Below are 14,031 nucleotides of genomic sequence, written 5' to 3' on the forward strand. Positions count from 1 at the left end.
TTTTTATATAAAATTATTTATAATTCTTAAAATTTCTATGTTTATATTATAAAGTTTACTGTGTTTCGATAATTTAGTATTCTACTTTTTTTTTGTAAAAAGGATGGATCGGTATAAAGCCAGAAGAGAAATTTACTTGCAATGTTTCTTTTAAAAAAACTAGATAGTTGGACTTTCGAGTAAATTTTATAGATATTGCATAAGTACATTTAATTGTACGTGGTCATATCCATAATTTCCGAAATGGATGCTCAAGCAGTATCATTATATTAACAAGTCTTACGCGCTTTTGCCTTCTTTTTCTTTCACAAGAAAGCCATTACCCGTGTATCACATTTTCTCGAGCTAGTATGTGGGTTAGCTATCAGAGTGCAGTATTCTCTCAGGCATACAGGGGAGGAGGATAGTTTTCTCGGTCGCGGTCCTCAAAGTAGCAGACATTTTGAGCCGTGTTCCCCGTGGAATAACCATCTCTCTTCTACCTCATACTCTTTCTCTCTATCTTTCTCTATGAGTGGGGGGGGGGGGGGGGGGGGGGATAGATAGATAGAGAGAAAGAGAAGGGGAGAGAGCAGTTATTGAATTACGAACTCTTAGCTTTCCAGTTCTTGCAGAGTGCGCGCCTTGAGGGACGCGAGCACGCGCAAGTATGTTCTGGAAAAGCTCTTCTAGGGAAGAGGCAAATAAAAGGAATCACCCTTTTACCGGATCTCTCTCTTTGGGCAACCTATTCTACCCGTCCGTAAATGCGTACCGTATGTACAGGATGTACAGGATGTACATTGGCTGGTAAACGGAGCGCTGTCGAAAGTTTCGAATCAATGTCGATTTAACAAAGATATCGAGGGATATTGGATATCTCAAACCCGGAGTAACTCGTCATTAAATTAATTAAACCCAAAGTAACTCGGCGTTAAACTATAATTTCTACGTTTAAAATAAATTTTACTTTAACGACAAGTAATATGTAATTATTTCCTTTTGTCTCTCGCAAAAAGTGCTTGATTTCCGAATATTTTTAGCAATCTCTTTAAACAATATTTTTACAATCTATCTATCTGCGTTTTGTTATTTTTGTTGACGAAAATCGACGGCGAATTTCAAACTATCTATCTCCAGTTTTCGACAATTCTCGGACGCTCTGTATGTATATACGTATAGATGTGTCTATTCGCAATAGTATTCTCGATAGTGAAGATACGTCCCGTTTTAGATTTTACGGAAACACGCTGTATCAAGTTAAACGAAGCGTCGACAATGTTATTTGCATATATACGGCGAAAATACAAGCATATATACGAAAAAAAATACTAGGGGAGCGGCAAATATGGGAATCGAGTTCTTATTGGGAATTTTTGAAAAACCGTCCTCGCGAAAATGTGAGGTCCAAAAGATAATCGAGCTTTGTTTGTATATCTGACGGATACAAATCCAACTTTGAAAATCTCGTTAAAATAGGTTTTGTATTAATTTCTATTCATGCCTCGGGTGATTTAACGAGTTTTAAAATTTGATTTACTTTCGGAATGCACGATTTAATTATGTAAAATATACTGAATACATTTATTAGTTTTTTAAAAATATTTATGATATTATTCGATTTATATACTATTATATATTTTTAGAACGTATTATATGTTACGCTCTTAAAATAGGATCGCACCTTTCGATTGATATTTTAATGTGCTTTATATTTTAATGTGCTATATATTTTCTACATAATTAGAATTAGCAGCTTCGAGTAATATATGTGATGTCTGGTAATACCACATTATTCGAAAGCTGAGTGTGTTTTATGCAATTGCAAATCGCCCCGCGACGAGAATTCCAATGCGAATTGAGATTGATTATGCGACTTGCCTCTCGCACGTTCCGCGATTTCCATACATGTGAGTTAGAACGATGCATGCTCGTCATGAAAATGTTAATCAAGCCCTTTGTTAAGAGTCTTCATATGTGGCTTTACCTTCGGAACCGTATATCGCTCCCGTCGCCGCAAATATTTCTTTCACTTTATTTGCAAATTTATGTAATACCATTAAGAAAGAAGTATCAAACTCGGCAATTTCTATAATTTCCGCTGTAATCTACGATTGCTGAATTTTCCCAACGATCCCTTTCGACGTAGATCTAGATTTAAGATTCATTCATTTTAGAATTAATATTCCGATTATTATTGTTCCGATAATCGCACCGATTCTCTATAATATTTCATATCCGAATTGAGTACTCTCTGTCTCTCTCGACTAAGTAATTCCGGATTCTAGCCAATTTCGCGGCAAGAACTTAATCTAAATAAGATTCCATTACTCTGCTCGGCGTATCTAGATGTTTCTACTGCAGAACTTCATTCATCGTAATTTCCTATGCAAGATCGTTTATGATTAAAATATATATGAATTTATTAATATTTTTTTTATTTATACTTAAATTGTGAGCATCTCTCTAGTTTTATAATTTTGGATATATCTTTCTTTTCTACTTTCTTCTCCACTTACGCAATATAAAAATAATTTTCATTTTGAGGATTTTTGATTCTGTATTGTAAAGTGCACCTATAAACATATAGTTTTATATACGCATAATTGAATAATTTAATTACAAATTATTCCTCTAAACAATCTGTATTATCGCAACATTTAATATAAATTGATTCGCTGAACTCTGACCTTCGATTCTAATTAATTTGGCAATCTAACTAAGATCTAAGATAATCTAAAAACGAATTGTGTAAAATTGCAAAATTACTTGTCTAAACTTGTTTGCGACTTAATATCATCGAGTCCTATATGCATACCTATTTATATTTAATTAACAGTTAAATAAATTTAATAAAATATAAGTTAATTTTTTTATCAACATATTTTTAAAATATATATTTTACGCGTAGTTGTATAAAATAATATATTTTCCTGCAAATACTTCTGCTACATTATTTTTGTCGTATATAAAATTTGCAAGTCAATACTTGCACAAAGTTTGAGCATACCGTCAAGAGACATCACAGTGTGTTATAATAGAAAGATCATTAGCGAAAATAATCCCACTGCTGATGAACTATTAATTTCTTGCGTAGGGGTTGATCTCTTCGACGTGGGTTAACACGAGATAGATCTTGACGTAGGTGATGACCTTTATCATATCAGGCTGCCATTTGATGTTATATTCCTGGCTTAATTAATAAATTAGCATCAATATTACTTTATAATTAACTAAGAGAAATAATCAATTAAAATAGTTACAAAAATCTTTTTTAAGCTAACAATAAAATAAACTTTCTTATTGATATAAAGCATTTAGAAAAATGTTTGAATTTAATTAAACACTTGTTAATAACAAACCGGTTTCTGATTTTAAATATTTTTAGGAGATATTTAAAATAAAAATAATTATAAGTAATGTATTTTTCGAAGTATTCTTGTTTTCTAATTTTATCTCTTCTGATTATTTAATTCCTATACTTCAACAACCGCAACATTTGTTATACATTTTTCCGTACGAAATAGTGTAATCCGTTTTGATTTGCATAAATTGTATATTGTATATATGTTGTGTGCGTGTATGTATGGGTAAATTTCTTTTTTAAGATAAAACCTGCAGTATTCCATTACGTACATCAAGTAGCAAAATAATCGGGATTAAAATTATAAAAATGGACAAAAAGTTGAAGATTTTGAAAAACATTGAACAAAAATGAGACTGTTTAAACTTTTGTAATAAAAATTCATCCATTTTCTGCGAACACATAGTGATTTTTTTCCTGCGTACTCGGGTTGATACGAGAATATCGCTGCGGATATTTCACAAGACACTCTTCGGAAACGCCATGCTTCCACACAAAGAGTGATAGAGCTGGGAAGTGAGTAAGGCAGAAGGATGCAGAGAGTATGAGAGAATAACAGAGAAAGAGAGAAAGGGAGGAGAGGGAAGAGAAAGAAGAACAGAGAGAGTGAGAGTTTGAGAGAGAACAGACCCGGTTCGAGCCACCCCATGTCACCCACTTCTGCGACGATGAGAGAGGGTGCACAGTAGAAATGTCGATAAAACGTGTTGGCCAATGAGCGAGCCCGGTGTGACGTCACCGCCGCGGCATCGGCCAATCGGGTGGCGCCGGTGACGTCACCGGTAAGGGTGGAAACAACCCCGACCCGGGACGAGAAGCCGCAGGCTTTTCTCTTTCTGGCGGGGGCCAGAAAGAGGGGTCTGTCGGTTGGGTGGTAGGGTAGGGCGCGAGGGTGGAGATTGTTGGAGGTTACGGGGGTGGATGAGGGGCTAAAAGAGGGAGGAGTGCGGAAACGTGCGCCAGTGTGGATGCCGGGATGAGTCGCCGGTGGCGGCTCAGGCAAGCCCCAATATGGGTTTACTAATCCCGCGAAACAATGGAAATTGCCCGATGCAAAATGGCGATAGGTAAACCACCCTTGGTTGCCGGGGATAAACTTAGGATCCATTCAAGAGATAAAAGAAAAAAAAGAGACTATTTTTTGATCCAAGAGATTCGTGGCATTTTTTTGATCGCAAGACCATTGTTAACTCGCTTGTACTAAAGTCAATTTTTTAAGTATTTGCGTGCGATTGTATATCATTATATTAGTTTCTTGCTCGCTATTTTGTTGCAAAAAAATATATATAAAGCTTGCGGATTTTAATATCTCAATCTTTCAAGCTTTAAATCACGCGAAAATATATAAAATTAATATTTTTTAGCAAGAAAGAGAAGTAACTTTTGATGTTTTAGAATGAACTAAATTTATACTTTATAAAGCATGGAATCGAATCAAACATTGATATGTTTTCTCTCCGATTCAGAATGGATATACATGTATATTGGTAAAACGCTTCCAGAGAAATTGATATACATATATGTTCGAGTTGCTTCGAAGCGTTTCCAAATGAATAAATGCAATATAAAAAAACTACGTTGTGAAAAAATAAATCCATAACTCCAACGTACGTTTCATTAATTGTTTGTGTAATATAAAATTATATGTAATACAAAACTTGTCGAACTTTCTCTCTTTCTCTCATAAAAAATATATTATATATATTAATTTGATTTACACTAATTAAAGAAATAATTATAATAATACACACAGCTAGAATCTAATAATCGAAATACTAATAGTACACGCACACAGAGAAATTAAGTTGATTGTTGTGAGATAGTTGATTGTACTAATCGTTTAAATATTGTTAATGTACGGTTCCACCTATTCGCTTATGCAATTTTGTTTCTGCGTAGGTTTGGTTCCAGAACAGAAGAGCGAAATACCGGAAGCAGGAGAAGCAACTGCAGAAGGCTTTGACACCAATTCCCGCCTGCCAAGGTGCCATGATGAGGAATATCTATCCTGGTGCTAGCAGAGGTTATCAACCCTACCCCCATCCTCACAACAGCATAAATGGCATAAATCGTTATCCCCAGGTGAGGCTCCCTTACGACGCGCAGGACGCTTCCGAAATTTCATTATTATCGATACCCGCCGCTTTGCACGCTCACCAATACACTCAGCGCGAAGATACACTCTCAATAATGGCAAGTAAATAATATAAACAAATTATTAATAAACAAAATGATATAAACAAAAAAAGATAAACAAAAAAGATATGTTCTCCTAATATATATTATATATTTTACTCCCTTTTATCTTGCGCAGCTACTTCGAATTTTTATTAATTTAATGTACGAGAAAATAAAAAGATGAAAATTATTTAAATATGGAACAGTCGTGTTCGACTTGAGATTTGAGAAAATTGTTTTAAATATTTTTCACCAAAATATATCTGCTTTATTACGTGCGATTAGTCACGTTATACAAAAGCAGTGTGAAAATATTGCGATATAAATAGACGAATATTTTTATTTTAAAAGTAGGAGATCGCGATTTCAATGTCTTATCTGGAAAAAAAAATATATATTCATAAATTTTACCTAAGAATTTCGATACAACGATAGATTTGGCCGTTGTTGAAGATCCACATATTGCGAATGAATTCGATGCGTTTCTCGTTAATGATTTTAACCGAGGTATTAAATTGAAGTGCACCTGAGCGTGTATGTCCGGCGCATCGCTATCGGTCGATATAGCTAAATTGCATTTCGGCTGATTAGTTGGGTCGGCCGAATTACCGAATGCCTACCGTTTTAATTGAGCCGATAATTCGCGAGCGCGTCTATCGGTTTCTTTGAAAAAAAAGACATATTTTATTTAGGCAATCTTCAACTCGATTTTCTCTTTCTTTTTTTTATCTTTCTATTATCTATGTGTCTGTTGAATGTTTCATTGAATTTCTAAGAAAATAAATTATGAAGGGTTTTCTACATCAGTGGATATTTTTTTTTCAGGATTTTAAAAATATTTAATAATAATGTGTTCCCTCCCTTCCCAGCCACATGCGTACACATACACAAAATATTAAATTATGTTAAAAACAAGAATATGATGTTAAAAAACAAGAATATATATACATAATAAATAAATAATAATTATTTCATAATTAATAATTTTATATTTAATAATTACTATATAATAAAATTGATAAAAGCATCAAGATGGAAAATAGTATCAGAGAAAATACATTTTTTATCATTTTATAATATGCAAATTTCTTTATGTTCAGAGGATATAGTTTTTTTCTTTCTATCTTCATCAAATTGTATTTAATAATTGTGATATTACGTAGGATCACGTAACACGTTGGAAAATTGATTACGGTCAGGAAATAGACACCGCGACGCATTATTAATTTCCATCAGTTCCGAACGTATATTACGCGTTTAATTTTTATAATGAAACCATATATCCCCCTTGTCACATTCGATTCCGCGTTTGCCTTTCCCAGAATAGAGATGTAAGAGTGGCTTATAGCCGATAATTATGTTTTACACACGTTAATTACCGCATTACTTTCTTCCCGTTGTTTCAGTCTCTCCAACCGCGCATATATCTTCATAATTTCATTGATATCGCAGAATTCATTTTCGCTCATTTGTATTATCCGCGAAATCGCGCATCTATTTTTCAAACAGAATAGAACGATAAATTTTTAATGCGGCATTAATATTATTTAATTAGAAAGAATCCCAAGGAACGTGGTGAAATTGTGACTAAATCTTAACGTCTGATCGTTAGTTTCTCTCTCCAAAATCATGGATCAAGTTATTAACGTCATTGATCGTGACAAACTCTGTTTCAGATGGGCACGACGTCTTATCCGAGTATGACCCAGCCGTTCTCCATGTCGCATTCAGCGTCGAATATGTCGGCCGTCACCGGTATGCGACAAGATGCAATGGGTGAGTCATAAATAATGCAACGCCAGTGCTTTAAATGCGAGCATATGCGTAAAATGAGCGACATGAATGGTTTGCGCGTTGCGCTCTCATTTAGGTCAAGGATCATGCAAATATCTTTAATTCCAGAATTTGAAGATAACCGGCTTTACTTTTTTTGCGAGTAATCGATCGTATCAATGTTGCATTCGAATCTAAATCATTCTTAATAATGTCGATACTTGCAGTACTTTAAGTTCCTTAAACTAGAATACAAAAATATCATAAATGAAAGAATCTAATTTAAAACAAAATTGCATTTACAAATAATTTTGTGCTGTAAGTAATAGTTAATTTTGTAGGAAAAATGTAAGAAAAAATAAACTTATATGATAGCTAGATATTATTAAAAACGTCAGAATTAAATAAAATTGTACGAAGCCAATATATTATAAATTAATTATTATATGTTTCATCTGTAACGATTTTATAATAATTATTAAGTTTTTTGTTGAACGCACTGTTTTACGATGTTACATTTACCATTATCTTGCAATGAGCTTCATTGACCGTATACACATGTTTTTTATCTGACAATTGTCTTTCGATTATCGCACACATGTCAATTTTCCTTTCGCAAAATCTCGTGAACGCGGAACGAACAAACTAATTTCTTCGGCTTCGCTTTCTCGTCCAGCTTTTCGGCGACTTTCCGCACCGTTTTCGCGGATGCTGACCCGACGTTATCGAATGATTCCGCAAAAATCCGGAGCGGAAATGGTGCGAATCCGACGCCCGGGCACGAGAGAAGCTCTGCCCGTCAGCCTCCAAGACGCTCTCTCCATTTCCGTCCCCCAGCGCCGTCTTACACCATTTCCGGCGCGAGATGGAATATCGCTTTTAAATCGAATCAAGACTATTCGCGAATTGCCTGCCTGCCGAGGTTGCTCCGCGCGAGCGAGCGGGCGATTGCTCTACGCTCCGCTCCGCTTGCAATCTCGCCGCTTCTCCTTAACGATTTAACGCCTCTCTCCTTAACGTCTTAATGCGATAGCAAATTGACCGATTAGCAGACTCGATAAAGCTCCGCGGAAAGTCGTTAAATCGAATCACTCTTCGAGATTCTTTCGGGAGACAAAAGAAATCCGCTATTTTCCGCACCGAGTGACATTCGGCATCGTTTATTAGGAGAATAATATCATCCGTGTTGTATTAATTAAAATTATTGTTAATAATGTTTGCTTTTAATTGACTGTAACTATTTTATAACCAAAGCAAAAATTTAATATTGCGTGTCTTTTCTTCTTCATTACACGTAATATATATTTTGTCAATTTTAAATTTATCTATAAAATTAATCTTTTCTAAAAATATACATATATGGATAAAATTGTAATAGTTTTTGTGATTACTGTATAAAATGCAAAATAGTAAATATGTTCTATATTCTTGCAATGTAACTTTTATGTACTAGAAATTCGTTTTTATTACGATACTGATATATATATATAAATAGAAACATAATTTAGAAATAAAGACCACACACAGAGATTACTAAGCTAGGTACCCAATTTAGATTCTTGGCGATCGGGCTTTAAATTGCACGTGGTTCGTCTAAAAACGTGTTTTTCTTTCCAGGGATGTCAGCGGAGGACGAATGGTACAACAAGAGCATCTCCGCTCTGAGAATGAATACAGCCCACCACCCGAACCTGGCCGCACCCATGTTACAATATCAAACATAATTGTAAACGGAGGCGGGAGGGCGATTCAAGGATCTCGTCAAAAATCCGATATCGTATTTATGATCGAATCGATCGTGATGACGGGGGAAGAGAAACACGAGTGGATAGTGACGAGATCGCTAAAGCCCGATCGACGTTTCGCCGTTTCGCAAACGAAAAAGGCAAGAGATAAAAGCAGAAATACGGATGATGATCCATTTGCGTTACCGCTAATCGGCTCGCACGGCCGCATCGACATCCTGATTTCGCGACACACCCTCGCATTTCGCTTTGCAGCAAACGAGCTCGATTCGCATATATTGCGAATACACGCGCGTGAAAGCACTCATCGATTACGTTTCGAAAATCGTCACATATATTGTTCGGGCAAGCTAAATATTATTATTAAGCGTGATGTTGAATTTGATTAAGTACTATGATGAAATGGCTGCATTTATTTCGAGTATTTGAAATGTGAGTTTCAGAGCGTAAAAGTTGATTGCATTGTGCGAAAGAAATATTGTTGCAGAATTTCAATTGGCATACTTATTTATATTCTCGCCTATGACTGCTCGTGTGATTACCACGACATAGAATGTATTACGATCGACGCACAGATTGTTTCTAATATCGCGTATTTTTTTTTTAATCACGCGAATTTAGTACAGATCTTTTCTTGCAAAGATAAATCTTGAATTAAGATTCTATTAAAGTAAAACAAAATTTGTGAAATCAATTTTAAGAGTGGATTAGTGTAGAGAAAAATAATCTTTTTCCCCGTTTTATATATTAATTATTTAATATTTTTTATATATTAATTTTAATTAAACAAGATCGTAGCGAAACTTAATTCGAGATATTTATTGTTTTATTCAAGAATATTTTGTTGATGTTTCAATATTTTAAGCGAAAAATTTGATTGTAATTTACTCCAAATGTCCGTGTCATAAGCAAAAATACAAGAATAAAGAATTTTTTTAAAATTTTATTAAACTTAGTTTTGTAATTATTTATTAATTTGTTTAATTTTTTAAAAGCAAAAATGAAAAATTCTGCCGCGAGAATTGAATTGAAAGTTCAGTTAGATAGTGTGTCATATCTATATTTCGATTCTCGCAGTGCAGAAAAATTTTCTTTATTTTTTCTATAAAAAAGAAGAAGGTCAGTCTCTCTTTACAGTATTAAAAAAAAAAAAAAAAACGCGCGATATTTGAAATACCCCATACTTTGAATTCGCGGATAACGATAGTTCTGCGATTGGCGTGTAACATAGAACCGTTTTGTCGCGAGATCTGTATATTTTCTACGTATAGCGGTTGTCTATTTTCTAATTACTTTCATTAAAGAAAAACGCGTCACACGACGCGCAAATGCACACTTAACATACTTGCACGCGACAATTCGTTAATCTCTTAACAACGATACGTGCCACGCTTTCGTTAATTGACGGAAAAAAGGGGGAATAGGGGGCAAAGGACGAGATTGTACATAAGGGCGAAGATATAGATACATAGAGAGCGTGTAATCGGCAGATACTCTAGCATATGCGATTTTTCAATGTCCTTTTAAAAGTGTAAGCATACCCTTAGTGAATGATATTAGGCATTGATTTGTGTGCTTATGTTGACCACGATTTTGGATAACAAGGGGCGGGGGAGAGAGGGAGAGAAAGAGAGAAAGAGAGAGAGAGAGAGAAAGAGAGAGAGAGAGAGAGAGAGAGAGAGAGAGAGAGAGAGAGCGAGAGCGAGATGGGAGCGCGGTTGGACGGCGGTATCTGACAGTGCTTTTGCGTTTGAAATTTGAGGGGCGCCAGGGGGTTTTTCGTCGCGACCATCGTATTGCCGAAACTCATCCCTTCGCATAAATTAGATGTCGTTGCACACAAATCGACACAAGAACGTGGTTCACCACCCTTCCAAAAGTGACACAGGACGATGCGATTTTGCGTTTTGCATTACGTATAAAAGAAAACGTATGAAACGTAAAACACTAACTGTAAGTGTATATTCGATTTAGAAAATATTTCGCATGTGTGGGTCAAAGACAAAAGTTATAAGTGAGAGTGACATAAGAATAACTGATAACATTACTGAATTGCTCATATTTTTAAATTCGTGTCATTCTTAAAATGGGGATGTGATGTATATTAGCGTATCGCGAGCAATAGGATGTTCAGCATTAGTTTACAATATTGTTCGACGGAATTTATGCTGAGCGATTTATTCGTCGAGATACTATTGTATGGTACGCTTATATATTTATGTAAATTTGTGTGCAACAGTCTTTAAACTTATTTTACACTGAGAAAGTATCCGGTGCCGTAGAGCCAAATTTGTCAGAAACGACATATCGTAATGACGAATTTATAAGGCGAAGAAATTTATTCCTCTTCGTTTATCATAGCATCGATTGCAAATGTCAATCGTTATATGGTATATTAAGAGTACATTGTCGATATCGCGGTGATTCTTTTAACCCTGAATGAATAAAATATAAATTGAATTGCACTGTAAAGTGACTGATTATACTAAAATCAGTGTATAAACATTTGACAAACGCACAGGTCATAAAGTCACTGATTATCTGCTAGCCAGACAGAGTTAAAATGCGAAAGATGGGGTTGCACCTTATCTTACTCACATATCCAAGATTAAAATATGTAATTATTGCTAACGGATCATATTGTGTAACAATGTTGTGCTCGTAATATTCAATACGATTGCATCGACAGGCGAATAAAATCAGGCAAATAATTGCTTGATGTCGAGGAATAACTCACAGCCGTTGAGATGACTGTAACGAGAAATGAGATATTATTCGTAAGCATCGTAGCAGATATAAATAAAAATTGAATTGTCAATGAGACGGTTGTCAAACGAGCATTATTCACTCTGTTGCCGCAAGTCGGTTAATTATTACAATTGTTCATCGTCCGGATGCTTTCCCGCGTAAAAAAAGAAAATCGGAGCTTTCGCCGTTTTAACCGTTTATATTTCAAACTCTCCTATATCGACAAAATTTTAATATTTAGTTTAATTATATATATGTAATGAATATAAGAAAGTCTATGTATAAAGATTATGTGCGCTTTATATATAGTTTCTTAAAAACAAAGAACTATTTAAACATATTTTAGTCATTATTTTATTCAATTTTACGAAATATTATACTCAATTTTGTGAGATACTATAAGGGGTTTTGACGTGTAAAAATTCCATAAAATAAGAATAAATTTTTTTACTTCAATTTATCGCGAAAATTGTGTAAAACTCTCTGCAGAAGTTATTATGCAAATACAAACGAAATACAAACGATTGAAAGTATCCGGTGCCGTAGAGCCAAATTTGTCAGAAACGACATATCGTAATGACGAATTTATTAGGCAAAGAAATTTATTTCTCTTCGTTTATCATAGCATCGATTGCAAATGTCAATCGTTATATGGTATATTAAGAGTACATTGTCGATATCGCGGTGATTCTTTTAACCCTGAATGAATAAAATATAAATTGAATTGCACTGTAAAGTGACTGATTATACTAAAATCAGTGTATAAACATTTGACAAACGCACAGGTCATAAAGTCACTGATTATCTGCTAGCCAGACAGAGTTAAAATGCGAAAGATGGGGTTGCACCTTATCTTACTCACATATCCAAGATTAAAATATGTAATTATTGCTAACGGATCATATTGTGTAACAATGTTGTGCTCGTAATATTCAATACGATTGCATCGACAGGCGAATAAAATCAGGCAAATAATTGCTTGATGTCGAGGAATAACTCACAGCCGTTGAGATGACTGTAACGAGAAATGAGATATTATTCGTAAGCATCGTAGCAGATATAAATAAAAATTGAATTGTCAATGAGACGGTTGTCAAACGAGCATTATTCACTCTGTTGCCGCAAGTCGGTTAATTATTACAATTGTTCATCGTCCGGATGCTTTCCCGCGTAAAAAAAGAAAATCGGAGCTTTCGCCGTTTTAACCGTTTATATTTCAAACTCTCCTATATCGACAAAATTTTAATATTTAGTTTAATTATATATATGTAATGAATATAAGAAAGTCTATGTATAAAGATTATGTGCGCTTTATATATAGTTTCTTAAAAACAAAGAACTATTTAAACATATTTTAGTCATTATTTTATTCAATTTTACGAAATATTATACTCAATTTTGTGAGATACTATAAGGGGTTTTGACGTGTAAAAATTCCATAAAATAAGAATAAATTTTTTTACTTCAATTTATCGCGAAAATTGTGTAAAACTCTCTGCAGAAGTTATTATGCAAATACAAACGAAATACAAACGATTAACACGCGATTAACGTGCGACTTTCCCCTGGCGCCTTTCAGTAATATTCGGAATCTGTCCAGTCAACAATCGTCTATATTGGTGTCATTTTTCGATAACTGTTTAATCAATATATTGACTCGAGGATGAAGCTGCAGACGACTGCGGATTGTTTTCGTGTAGTTTCGCGCTGCGATCTTATTATTATCGTTCGCGGCATTCCACGAGAAATGTTCCTAAAAAATTTGTAACATATCTTACACGTACACGTTACACACTATACATTCATACATACATAGACATATATATATACACGCGTGTACACATATAAAGGTGAATACAAAGATATACGGCACGCGTTTGAACATGTGTAAGCTCGTGCATTCAAAATCACACACGAAATTACATTGTGTTGAGAGGACAAGTTAAAAATTAAGTGGAAATGCATACCGGACGAGCGTAACATAGTTTTAAGCAAGGGTCACGTATTGTACGTATGTGTTGTACATAGCCTAAATAAAAATTACATTTAAAATTATTCCCTTTTTCCTCCTGTCTTTATAATTCTCTCTTATACAAAGTATCAAAGATAAATTAGCAATATCTACGTCGGAATATAGATTTAAAAGTTAACATTAGAAAGACATTTTCAATATATATGTATATATTGAAAACATACATACATACATATATACATTACATAGGTACATACATATATATATATATA

General features: G+C 34.3%; 1 protein-coding gene across 1 annotated transcript in view; it reads left to right on the plus strand.

The window, feature by feature from the left end:
- LOC115232851 (homeobox protein prophet of Pit-1) overlaps positions 1-10,641 on the plus strand; it is a 23,726-nt gene extending 13,085 nt beyond the window's left edge. Inside the window, exons 4-6 of the mRNA XM_029802982.1 lie at positions 5,243-5,425; positions 7,198-7,297; positions 8,912-10,641. Of these exons, the coding sequence (XP_029658842.1) occupies positions 5,243-5,425; positions 7,198-7,297; positions 8,912-9,018 (390 nt within the window). The 3' untranslated portion in view covers positions 9,019-10,641. The remainder of the gene's footprint in view (positions 1-5,242; positions 5,426-7,197; positions 7,298-8,911) is intronic.
- Positions 10,642-14,031: the final 3,390 nt, after the last annotated feature.

The sequence above is a fragment of the Formica exsecta genome, unplaced genomic scaffold (genome assembly GCF_003651465.1).
Source record: "Formica exsecta isolate Colony F162 unplaced genomic scaffold, ASM365146v1 scaffold15, whole genome shotgun sequence".
In the NCBI taxonomy this organism is placed as follows: domain Eukaryota; kingdom Metazoa; phylum Arthropoda; class Insecta; order Hymenoptera; family Formicidae; genus Formica; species Formica exsecta.